The 11,834-nt window shown below is 55.3% G+C and overlaps 1 protein-coding gene and 1 long non-coding RNA gene across 3 annotated transcripts; one reads left to right on the top strand and one right to left on the bottom strand.

Annotated features, from left to right (window-relative positions):
• Nucleotides 1-846: 846 nt before the first annotated feature.
• Nucleotides 847-4,695, bottom strand: HOXA11 (homeobox A11). Its single transcript, XM_037041246.1, has 2 exons — nucleotides 3,798-4,695; nucleotides 847-2,373 (listed from the first exon to the last, which is right to left on the bottom strand). The coding sequence occupies exons 1-2, from the start codon at nucleotides 4,507-4,509 to the stop codon at nucleotides 2,141-2,143; spliced, it is 945 nt and encodes a 314-aa protein (XP_036897141.1). The 5' UTR covers nucleotides 4,510-4,695; the 3' UTR covers nucleotides 847-2,140.
• Nucleotides 4,619-8,645, top strand: LOC118983587 (uncharacterized). Of its 2 annotated transcripts, none has more exons than XR_005065746.1 (4): nucleotides 4,619-4,812; nucleotides 5,098-5,203; nucleotides 7,877-8,201; nucleotides 8,297-8,645. It is a non-coding gene; the product is annotated as an uncharacterized LOC118983587 (long non-coding RNA). The 2 variants fall into 2 exon arrangements; XR_005065745.1 differs by having other exon boundaries at nucleotides 5,098-5,575.
• The last annotated feature ends 3,189 nt before the right edge of the window (nucleotides 8,646-11,834 follow it).

Here is an 11,834-nt window from a genome sequence, read left to right as displayed (position 1 = left end):
AAGAGGAAACAAACATCTCTCTTTCCCCAAAGGGAAAAGGCAGCCTCAGCTGGGAGCAGGGGAGAAAGCACCCTCACAGACCCTTGAGAGTCTGCTCTGTCTTCCTACTCAGTCGGCCCCCCCTGGTGCTGAAGGGTCCCCCAGAGCAGTTCCACGTCAGTGCTGCTGGTCCTGAGGTGAGGGAGCCCAGTCTGGGATCAGATTCACTGGCTACCTCAAGCCCCAAGGTTTTCTCCCAGGGCTAGGTGGGTGGGAGAAAGAAACCCATGTTCCAAGGCCTGAGTTACCCCATTCCTGGAACCCCATTTCCCCCATGGACCCTGGCCAGTCACCTAGGCTCCCTAAATCTGGCTTCTAGGGGAATTAAACCCGAAGTCACCTCTCCACCCTCTCAGGGGCCTGGTAACTTGCCCCTTTCTTGGTGTCTGTGTGTGTGTGGGGGGTGGTGGTGATGGAATTAGACATTTGGCAGTAAAAGGTGAGCAAGGAGAGAAATGTCACACCAGGACCCAATACTCAGGTTTCCACAGTCTTTATTGTCCTTGTGCCATATCGCCTGTATACATGCTGCGACATCGGACATCCGTGGTGGGTGAGAACAGAAGACAGGCCAACACCCCTGTTACAAACAGAGCCACCAGATGCTTCTTAACACAGGGAAGCAGAGAAGAGTCCGGGGGAGGAGGCCTGGCTTTCTCAGCTGAGGTTCCCCTGACACTGTTGGGAAAACCCCCAATGCTTTCAAAATATCACAAGAAATTAAAAAGGCCATTCTAAACACCCTTCCTGCTCCCCCCCCCACCAATGTAGTGTCCCAAAGGAAATCAGAAAATGGTTAAAAAAATCAAACAAAATAGGTTATGGTTCCTTTATTTACAAGTCTTTCGAACACCATCCCTGTATGAAGAGTACATTCAAATATTCTTAGCAGTGAGTGAGTTTAACCGTGGAACATTGTAAACAGATAGAACCTTTAAATATTTTCTTCATCATCTTTTTCCCCTCTATATTGTATCTTTTGAAATTCGCTTTGGTTCTGCAGGGAAATATATATATATATAATATAATATTTATCTTTTAAAATAATTCCAAATCACTCTTGATCTCTTGGAAGGTCGCACACAGAAAGCTTCCAAGCTCAGTTCTGGGGCATTGAAGGGCAGAGTGTGGCATCAGAACCTGGTGTTTTGGAGAACTTATGCCCCTCATAGCTGGGGACCGTGGGCCAGGCCGGCTCCTCCCCTGAGCAAATCCAAGCTTCAATTAAGTGGGGCAGAGGCTTTGCCAAGCTGCCGCACTCCACAGGCATTTCCTGCAGAGATCCAGGGGCCAGCGGCCTGGGCTCAGCCTCTTTGCTTTTTGATGTCTTCCACCTTGGGGAACAGTCTACTCTGCAACCAAGCTTTAGGCTTGCCTGAGTGGCAGCCCAGGACGAAGACCCTCAATGATAGAATAAACTAGGTGGGCTGCAGGAGGCAACTGCTAAGCAGCTCAGGCCTGAGGCAGTGCGGTGAGTGGCTACGTGAGGTGGACAGCCACCAACGCCACCAGGAATAGTAGATTTCTTTTTCATTCTGCTTTTCCTCCAGGATCAGCAGCCCTCTTCCACCTCATATCCACCTCTTAGTCCAGTTGTGTTTCACATTGACTTTGGAAAGCAGCCCCATTCCAGACATCGAGGAATCATCCCCTTTCCTTCCGCTCCTGTCCCCAAATTGAACTGGGTTTGGAGGTTGAAAAGCTTCTTGATGCAGGGGTCCTGGGTGGGGGAGGGCAGGCTCCAAGTGGAGGGTCCTGGGAGGTCCATCTCCAGGGGTCCTGGCAGGGGGCCCAGTCCCTCATGGAGACCACACCCAGCCTGAAGCTCCGAAGTCTCCAAGACTGAAACACCAGGGGTCCCAAACCATTCTTCCCAGCTGATGCACAACTCTCTGAATCCAATTATTACTAGAAATCCTAACCACAGATGCCCCAGAGAGTCCCAGACTGCCTTCTTTGGGCCTATCTCCTGTAGCAGTCCCTTCTCTTGCGCACATCCTGTCTTCAACAGTCACTGTGTGCCTTGATCTTGTCAAGGGCAAAATCTGCATGTAATCTCATGTGTAAGAAGCCCCCCACCCAATTCCAACTGGCTGGAGCTTTAGAGAAGGGGGTTGGCAGAGTAATATTGTAACCGGTCTCTGTTAATTTTTTTTTCCTTCATTCTTCTGTTCTGAAACCAGATTTTGACTTGACGGTCGGTGAGGTTGAGCATGCGAGACAGCTGCAGACGCTTCTCTTTGTTGATGTACACGCTGAAGAAGAACTCCCGCTCCAGCTCCCGGATCTGGTACTTGGTGTAGGGGCAGCGCTTTTTCCGGGTGCGTTGGCCACCTGCAGAGGAAGAAGCAAGGAGTAAGCCAGGTGTGGGGGCTGCAGTTCATCCCAGAGCCCTGAGTGGAGGAAAGGGGCTGGCTCCAGGAACTGAGGGCCCTGCCCAAGCCCCCTTGGGGTCTCTCCAGGCCCCTACCTTCAGGCTTCTACTGTGGGTTGGGGACAGGCTGCAGGCGGAGGCTCAGCCCCAGATAAAAGTCAGCTCCCTAGATAGGCCCCCAGGGAGGCTGCTCCTGCTGCCTGCAAAGCAGAAAGGAGGGCTCCTCACAGCAAGGGAAGAGTTTGTGCCGGGAAGGCTCGCTCCCTAGTGCTTCCTAGCCGAGTGGGGGTTGCTGGCTGCCTCCAGCCTGGCCAGACTAAACAAACAGTCGCCCAGGGACATTTCACCTTCCAGCACCTGGGCGGCCGGTTCCTGAGGCAGTAAAGGCAGCCCCAGCCCCCAGCTCCCTGTCCCAGCCTTTCCCCTGCTTGACATGTGGGGCAGCTGCCGGTTCTTTTGTCAGCTGGAGTCCTGGCCACCAGCTCTTGCCTGTCTGGCCAGCCTCCTGGCTTCTTCCAGGTCAGAAGATGTCAGCGGAAGCCCCTACCCTGGGCCTTCTCCGAGCACCGGGCGGGCCACACCGATGTGCGGGTTTCCCTAGGGCAAGGCTGCTTTTTTAGATAGGGTGGGGGAAAGAGGGTTTGCCAAAGCTGCGGGCAGGCTCCGCTCGCTCCCCCTTTGGATAAAACTCCACAAGACATAAAGAAAGAAAACCCCGCTTTTGACAGATTGAATAGCAATTGTGAGTAACATGCGGATGGACAGAAGGCGGCAAGTAATTGCCACAGCGCAAGAGGAGAATGACTTCATTTGGTAAAAAAAAAAAAAAAAGCCAACGTTGGGTTAATTTGTTTCTTTTAATATATTGCTCGAGCTAAGCGGGCTATTTTATCTGCTAAACACGCTTCTAGCGCCATCATTAAACAGCGATGCCTTTGAATCCCGGCCGGGACTGGAGACCCGGCGCAACACATGGTTTTTATAAAAATCTCCGGATTACCTCGCTATCAAAGGCTCCCGGAGCCCTTGCAGGGGGAATTTACAGGCGCCCACCTCCGGCTCCCCAGCCCCGAGCTGGCCCTGAGAGGGGTCGAGCTGCCGGGCCTGGGAGCCGAGAAGGGGGAAAAGGGAGTTTGGGGTGGTTTGGGTTTTTTTTTGGTTTTTTTTTTTTGCAGGCATGCCTTGGCCGGTGGGTATTTCACGGCCAATTTCAGCACTCGCCACGTGATCCCGACTTTTATAACAAAGTTTTGTTGGGGGAAACCTAAAGGCCCTTCATAAACCTTATATGCTTATAAAACAGCATATAAAAATTTAACAGCGGTGCTGCGCTAGATTTCCAACTCCCCTTTCATAAAGCGCTGGGCCCTGCCTTTATACGTACTGGAGCCGCCGGCCTTGTCCTCAGTGTGGCCGGAAGACGACTCGGGGCTGCTGCTGCTCTCGGGGCGCCGCCGCCGCTCCTTTTCCTCCGCCGCCGCCGCCTCCCGGCAGCCGCCGGCGCCGCCGTCCGAACTTGAAGTTGCCGGCGTGCCCGTGGCCGCTGCCGCCGCGGCCACCGCCGCGGAGGTCGCCGCGGCCGCCGGGGGGCCCTTCTCCGCGCTCTTGTCCCCGGGGTAGTCGGAGGAGGCGAGGTTTTCCGTGGTGCCGTAGGCCGTCTCGAAAAACTGGTCGAAAGCCTGAGGCAGGACGCCGTTCCTGCCCACGGTGCTATAGAAATTGGACGAGACGGCGGGGGTGGGGTGGTGGTAGACGTTGGCCGAGCTCTTGGCCAGCACGTCGCCGGGCACGCCGGCCGCGCCGGGCGCCTGCAGGCAGTCCCGGTGCACGAGCTCCTCCGCGGGGTAGCAGTGGGCCAGGTTGCCGCGGGGGTGCCATTTAGTGGCGGGCTCAATGGCGTACTCCCTGAAGGTCACTTCGCGCACGGGTTGGACCTGGGGCAGGTTGGAAGAGTAGGAGTATGTCATTGGGCGCGAAGACGGGGTCTGGGGCAGAAAAGAAGGGAGGCTGGAGAAATCTGGACCCGAGACGTAGTAAGTACAACTTGGCAAATACATGTTAGAGGAGCAGGGACCACGCTCATCAAAATCCATCATTGGGCTACCTTGGGCTCTCCGCAGTAGCCGAGCTTAACATGATTCTCCACTGCAGCTGCCTCTTTGAAGCGGATCCGTGAAGTAGAAATTTGGAGACGTAAGCTGACGTGGAAATCTATCCCCATCCTTAGCAGGGAGGTGCTGGTCATGTGACCCGATGTTGAAATTGACAAGCTGCGAGCTAGTCCGGGCCTTTTTTCCCCCCTTTCCTTTTTCCCCCCTCCCCTCCCTCCCGGATTTCTTTCTTTGTAGCTACCTCAGGGGAAGCAACAGATCGTCACTCGGTGTTCTCACCGAAAGCACGTAATCGCCGGTGTAACTCATGTTGGCTGGGGGGCCTCCCGGCGCGCGGGGAGGCTGGGGTGAGCCCGGCTTGCGCTCCGCCGCACGGTCCTGGCCCTCCGGTGCGCCGTGGGCGGCGAGAGAGCTCAACTCCTGCCACTCACCACTCCCCGGGCGAAGGAAGAAGCCCTGGGCTGGGGGTGTCCGGGTGGGAGCTCCTCGCTGCGTGGCCCATGTGTGGTCGTGGAATCGATTCACTTGGAGGATCGCGTTCGCGCCTCCTTCTTCGCTGTCTGCCTCCCACAGGTTTGCTCTGGGAGCCACCTCTGCCTCCGACCCCGGCCGGACCCTCTTCGGGGCCAGGGTTCGCCACCTAGGATGTGCCTGCCTCGAGGCTTGCCCGATTTGCACGGTGACTTGATTACACGCTCGCATTCATGGTCACTTCCGAACCGCTTTAGTGCCTTCCGTCCCTAAACCGCCAACAACCAGGCGGCTTCCCCCGCGGTTTGTCAGGGATCCGCAGGTCCCGGAGGGCCTTCGTCCTACCCGGGATCGACCTCCCCTTCACCCTCCTGGCCGGCCTCCTCTCCCCACTCTCTCCTCCCCGCTGCCCGCGGGGGTTCGGAGTCACTCCGCAGAGCCAGAGGCGCGGGGGCTGGGCAGCTGCGCACTGGTCCGCCCGCCCGCCTGGTCTTCGGAAGCGGAGGACTCTCGAAACCTTGCAGTAGAGGCGAGCCTGGGCTGCTTTAGAGGCGGTGACATTCGAGGAGTCTTCTCCTGGGTATGCTGCACCTTCAGGGACCCACCGGGCTTCTAGAGAAGTCCAGAGCTGTGCGGATAGTGGGGGCAGTGAGAAGGGGGTGAGGACCAGGGAGCGTGGCTGAGAAAGGGGTAAACGTGCCTCCTCCCTTCCTTGCAAAACACGAGAGCCAGAGATGTGCAGGGCAGAAACTCAGAAGGTTTCGGCGCCTTTCCTGCTACTCTTCCCACAGAAGAAACACAATGCCAAAGAAGAGAGGTGTGTTTCCCAAGCTCCCATCACCTGGGGTGACAGGGCTGCCTTTAAAAGGCTGGGTTGGAGATAAATCTAGAGATAGAGGCCATAGCCGCTGGTGTGAGTCTAGTTTTCTTGGGAAGAGGAAAGGAAAAAAAATGATGGTGAAAAATGCTCACCCTCTTGCAAGACCGAATGAACAACGTTTGGGGGAATCGAAAGAAAGAGAAGCAGAGCCGCCAGACAGAGCCAGGGGCAGGGAGGGGCCCAGCCCCGGGGCCGCCCCTCACCTATCTTCTTGGAAGGAGCTGAATGTGTCTGAAACAAAGTCGAAAATGAAAAAGAATAACCTTTTCCCTTTCCCCATCCAGGAAATAACTGAAGGTATTTATATATCTTGGGGAGATTTAGAGTATAAACGCTAACATCGTTGGTATTTAAGTGTCAACATCGATTTATTTATTTATTGCTGAGCTGACTGTAACTGACTCAATAACAAATCTAATCATGTATTGCACTGGAAAAGGAGCATTCTCGTTATGTATTTTCTCCAAGTGATGGCTCGCCACTGCATTTGAATGCCCGCTGTAAATATCAATAATATCGAATAATTACTCTGTAGTGGAGTAAACTAATTTATCAGCATTAATGTTTATGTGGTTCCTACTGCCCCCCCTTCACAGGGTAGCTTATCACAAATCACACTACTCCAACACACCGGTTTAGTGAACTCTTTATTCCGGTTTTGCTGTGAGAACGTTCATGCCCTGTAATCTCTCAGAGCAGAACTCGAAATTATTTGTGCGTCTTTAACGCGACATATTTGTCCACTGTGGCTCGTGCAGAGGGCAGCAGCAGTGGGAAGGAAAGGGTCTAGTGGGAAGAAGGATTGTCGGGGAAGGGCAGCTCGAGACCACCTAAAGCTGAGAATCACAATCACGGGATTTCCTTGCAGCAGAAAGAAAACAAACAAACAAACGAACGAACTTCGATTTCCAGCAGCGCCCAACAAGGCAAAATTGTTTGTTTCTCCACAGTATCTCTTTTTTGGAGACAGAATTAAAAGGGGGAAGGAGAGGTTTTCAATGAGCAGTATTTGAGCCATTCCCTGGCTTGATTTTGGTTCTCCCAAACTCTCTACCAAGAGCCCACCCAGTCCCCACCACTCCCACCCTCAAACAAAAGGAATGCATGAGGGGCTTCAGTGACTGTGCTGTAACAAAGGCGCCACCATTGCGGGGCTTGCCCCGCCCCTGGGTGAAGGCAAACAAATTCTTGCACTTGTATTAGGGCTTTTAAGGCTATAATTGAACCCGGGGGCGTCTAGGGGAACCGAAAACAGTTCTAGACAGACCTGGGGTTTTATAGCACTTTTGGCAGTCAACTTCAGCTTGTGCCTGAGCAGACAGGCTGTGGTGGCCTGCCAGCGGGGGACGCCAGGCTGCCTCCCCCAGCTGCTTGCAGCCCCTCTCCTAATTAGATCGGTTACCCCTTGGTGCCAGGGAGAAGAGGTCCCCACAGAAAGGTTGGTACGGGGACGTGCTCTGCTCTGCATAACCAGTGTCTTCCGTGTTCTTGCGAACCCAGCGGAGGGGTGCCCGGCAGGTCTGGATCCCATGGGTGTCTGCAGGAGACAAAGGCAAATGCTGGAGGAAAGGCTGGAGCAGAGGAAGGCGCTCGGGAGCGGCTGGCAGGGCAATTCCAAAGGCTCTACAGACGTGGGGCGCTGGGCGGACCTGGTAGCCTGGAAGGGGGTGTGTGGGGGCACAGCTGGGAAGATGGATGAGGGCAAAGGCTTTTGGTGCCGGGAGAAGACAAAACACCTAGGGTAGTGAATGCTTAATTTCCCAGCAGGGTGGGACAGAGTGGACTCTCAGATCCCCAAGGCCGTGGCACTGCTCCCAGTTTTGCCCATTCCTGCCCTTCTTGCCCCAAATATACTGGCTGTGTGAATGTCTGGGGGAGGGAGTTTGAGGGTGGGCGCAGCTCTGAGGATCAGACCAAATCTTGGGGAAGCAGGGGAGGCAGAACCTGGGGTCCTTAGTTTTTGACTTTGCTCTGAGCCTAATTGACTCTTCCGCTTTGCAGGAGGCCCGACAGCGGAGCTGAGCCCACCCTGCTCAGGGCTCAGGGGAAGACCCGACGGGGACTAAGGCCGCCCTGGAAGTCCAAGTCCGAGTTGCATTTCTTGAAATGGCTGAGCCAGGCAAGACTATGACATTGGCCCTGGAGACTGGCTTCTCATGAGCCGTTCTTTCTCAAGATTTCCACAGCGTGGGGCCATCTCCAGAGAACAATCTTCAGCATGTATTTCCTTCTCTCGTCAACCCGGAGCCCCACAGCAGCGAATGCAAGAGGCCAAAAATGTTTGGGAGGAAGAAAAACAAAGGCAGGAAGTGGCGGCGGACTGACGGTGCGTGCGTGTCTGCGGAGAAGGGAGGGAGCCGTTTCAATCTCTTCGTGTTGTTTTTCCAAACCTCTCTTCTTGTTGTTTTTCCAAACTTCAAGGTCTAGGCAGCCCTCGCAGGGCCGGCCCCAGCGCTCCCGCGCAGCCTTTGGAGATGGCCACCCGGAGTGGAGAAGGCTGGCGCCCGCCCGCGCCAACCTCTTCAGGCGGAAATGGCTAACGAGGAGATTTGCTCAGCAAGGCAGACCTCGCCTTTCCAAGGCTTCGTTTGATTAGGCCCTAATGCTGAGGGGTGCGGGGTGTAGGGGAGTTCTGCAGCGCCTTCGGACCCTTCTCCAGAGGGCTGAGTGCGCCCGGGCGAGGACAGGCGGGTTCATGCGCCCCCGAGCCCCCAGCGCCTTCCTAGGAAGGCTATCGGAATAAAGTGTGTCCAGGTGCTTCTGCCCAGCACTGCCGCCTCCGCTTCTTCTTGCAGCCGATGGGTCTGGGCAGCAGCCGGAGGGCGGTTGTTGGCGGTGCCCGGGGTTGGGCAGCCTTGGCTGGTCAGTGTGCACCGGGGCAGTGTGAGGCCTTTCCCTGAGATTGTTGTGTTTGGGGACGTTTCCAGCGGAGTCATTCGAGGGATGTGAGACTGAGCCCGAAAGGACTGACACTTGATAGGCGGCTTAACACCTGCTCGGCAGCAAGAGAGGACAGAGCTGGGGGCAGGGGACACCTGCAGACTCGCTGTTCCCGACCCCAACGGGCCCTGGGTCGAGGCTGTGCACTCCTCTTTCTTTGGGGCTGGCTTGGGCTCCGCTAGTGGCTCATTGTCCCCTCACTGCACTTGCAACCCTTTGAGTGCTCCGCGTCGAGTCCATAGTGTAATCCCAATACCAAGCTGCCGGCTCACCCCATTTCCTCCCAGGCCAGTCCTGTCTCCCTGCAGCCACTGCCTGCCTGTATCCTGCCCTGCCTCTTTTCAGCGGAGTGTCCCCTTCTTCAGTCTCCTGACTCTGCGGATGCCTCTCATAGGCTGAGCAAGAGCCGAGGTGCCACTGGAGGGCACCCAGTAGTCCTGCATAGAGAAGGGGGCCTGTTTGGTTCCTAACTCTTCCTCAGGTCCGGCTTCCACCAGGAATGGGAACTGAATTTATCATCTTCTGAATTCTCCATTCCAAGGCCCCACGGTGTGCTTTTTCTCTCCCCCCCTCTCTTTCCAGCACTTCCACCTTCTCTTCTAGGGACCTAGCTTCTGCTTTTCTGGGCCCCGCAATCCTGGGTGGCGGCTGGCCTGGGAGGAGTCAGGCTCACTTGATAAACTCCCTCCCAAAGATCTATGGTCATGTACCTATGGATCACTGAAGGCACCAATTTTTTTTTTTTTTTTTGCCTCTCCTTGGTCTGAGCCTCTGCCTTTCTTTGTCCTTAAATATCACACCTGTTTCTAGAAAGCTACACTGAAAACTGTGTGACCACACTGCACACAGGTGCAAGAGCCAGCTGGAGGGTCCAGGGTGGAAATGACCATACGACACTTCTCTGGTCCCTGCTCAGAGGCCAGGCCTCCATGGAGGGCTCTCCCCTTCCCAGTGGGAGGTGTTCTGGAGGTACATCTGTCCTCCACGGTAGGCCTCAAACAAGGATTGTCTGGAAAGGCCCGGGGCATCTAGCATTTGTTCTCAGGAAACTAGGAAATGGTCTGTCGGCAGATCAGCGCCTTCAGAGGCGGCTTTAAGGCTGAGATGATATACCCAGAGAGTCCTCCCCGTCACTGCTGGGCAGAGGCAGGTGTTAATTTATCCCGATGGGTTGGCAAGATACCCACCTGTCCACAAGCTCTTCTCCCCTTTCTGAAAGTATGGGAACAGGTAATGTCTTGAACTTGAACTTTTGGTTGGTTCTGACCCACAGGCTCATTCATCAGAGATCCCTCAATATCTGGAGAAGTCCACATTCTTCCCTTGGCCCCTGAGGGGTGGGGCCTAGGGCCTAACTGAAGGTCTCAGACACCCAAACCACCTGGTTATTATTTAGTTTAGTGGCTCCAAACTGTGGGAGAAAAAGGGTTACTTTCTTTCAGAAGAACTATTATTTTTATTGTTGTGTACTCATTAGACACTTCCCCACCACCCACCACCGAATGGGAACAAATGGGGTGGGAGGAACTTTGAAGGGCAAATCCCTGATTTTCAGCATCTGCCTTCCATTCTCCCTGCAACTTCGGCCCAAACGGGTTTCCCCAGCCGATTATGTCTACAATAAAGGGGACAACTGAGGGCCACCCAACCAGAAGGGGAGCTCTGGCCCTGGGGCCTGGGTTCCCTCAGCTGTAGCTCACAGGAAACCCCCATTTCCTCAGGGACAGTTCCCCAGCCTCCTCCTTTCTACTCAGCCACAACTCATGGCTCATATTCCAGACTTGAGAAGGATGAGCCCCTGTTTATTCCAACCCTGCCCCATGCCCTGCGAGGCAGTTCTGCCATGGTACCCACCCACAGGCAATCTCTCCAGCCACTAGTGTCCCCTCTAGGCCCTGCTCCACCAGGCAGCCCTAGGGATAAAGCTCAGCTTTTCTGTATTCTGTTTGGGGTGGGGGAAGACAAAATTTTTGTTTTACCTGGAGTCATATGCTCAGCAGCAAACCAGGCTCATGCTGTTTGTTGACTGCTGGGTCTGGTGTGGTGACCTGCTGTCCACAGGCCACAGGCGGAGGTGAGGGGCCCCCACCCCTTCTGAGCACAGTGCGGGCATTCTTGGGGCGGGGATCACGGATATTTACCTTTGGAAGAATTCACCTCACTTCTTGGCTCAGACTTTAGGCAGGAGAGGAAGAGCATCAGAGGTCTCATCAAAGGCCTGCCATGCACTAAGGGAGCCGCCCGGACTCAGGCACCTCAGGAGAGGCTCCTATCAGGGTACTTGCTCCCTCAACCTACTCCTGGCCCAGTGGCCCGCTGGCCCTACCTGGTCCCTACCTGGTCTCTTGTTTCTATGGGAGTTAAGGACTCAGAACTCAGATCCAGCCATCTCCATGTTCCGTCTCTCCACCTTGCAGGCATTGCTACCTCTCACAGGCAATAGGTCTCACGGACTCAAGATTCCTGCACCCTGCTCTTCCAGGACTCCATGCTGGTACAGCCTGAGCCACACCACTGTCTGCATAGGTGGCTCCGGAACTTCAACAGGGCTGGGGGTGATGGAGTTAGAAACCAAGAAAGAACTCCTGCCCCAGGTCCTCCAGGCCAAGCTATCAACCTGCTTGTCGCCGGCCAATTGTGTGTCCTGTCTTCCTGGGGCCAACGCAGTACGCCCGCTCTGACCACGGCTCTGGCCATGGAGTGGAGGACTTGACCTTTGCGGCTGGAGATGAGGTCGCTCTCTCAGCTGGAGGGAGAGGGGTTCTGCTGTCTCCAGGTTCTCCCACCCAGTAGAAGCCCGGACAATCCTCTTCTGCTGCACCGTTCACCCCCATTCCCCGTCCATTTTGTGCAGGGTCCGCAGACCCTCAGCCCGAACAAAGCACCCAGCAGTGCTCTCGCCACCTCCTTTTTGAGCTCTTGTCTTCAACCCCCCTAGGCCAAAAGGCTCGGAGATAAAGCCAAGCAGCCTAAGGCCTTCCCCGGAGTCCTCTTCTTTCGCTTGACCCCGGCCGCCCTT

The sequence above is a fragment of the Sturnira hondurensis genome, unplaced genomic scaffold (assembly GCF_014824575.4).
Source record: "Sturnira hondurensis isolate 20B ecotype Veracruz unplaced genomic scaffold, ASM1482457v3 Scaffold0002840, whole genome shotgun sequence".
In the NCBI taxonomy this organism is placed as follows: domain Eukaryota; kingdom Metazoa; phylum Chordata; class Mammalia; order Chiroptera; family Phyllostomidae; genus Sturnira; species Sturnira hondurensis.
This window is presented reverse-complemented; position numbering and strand designations above follow the sequence as displayed.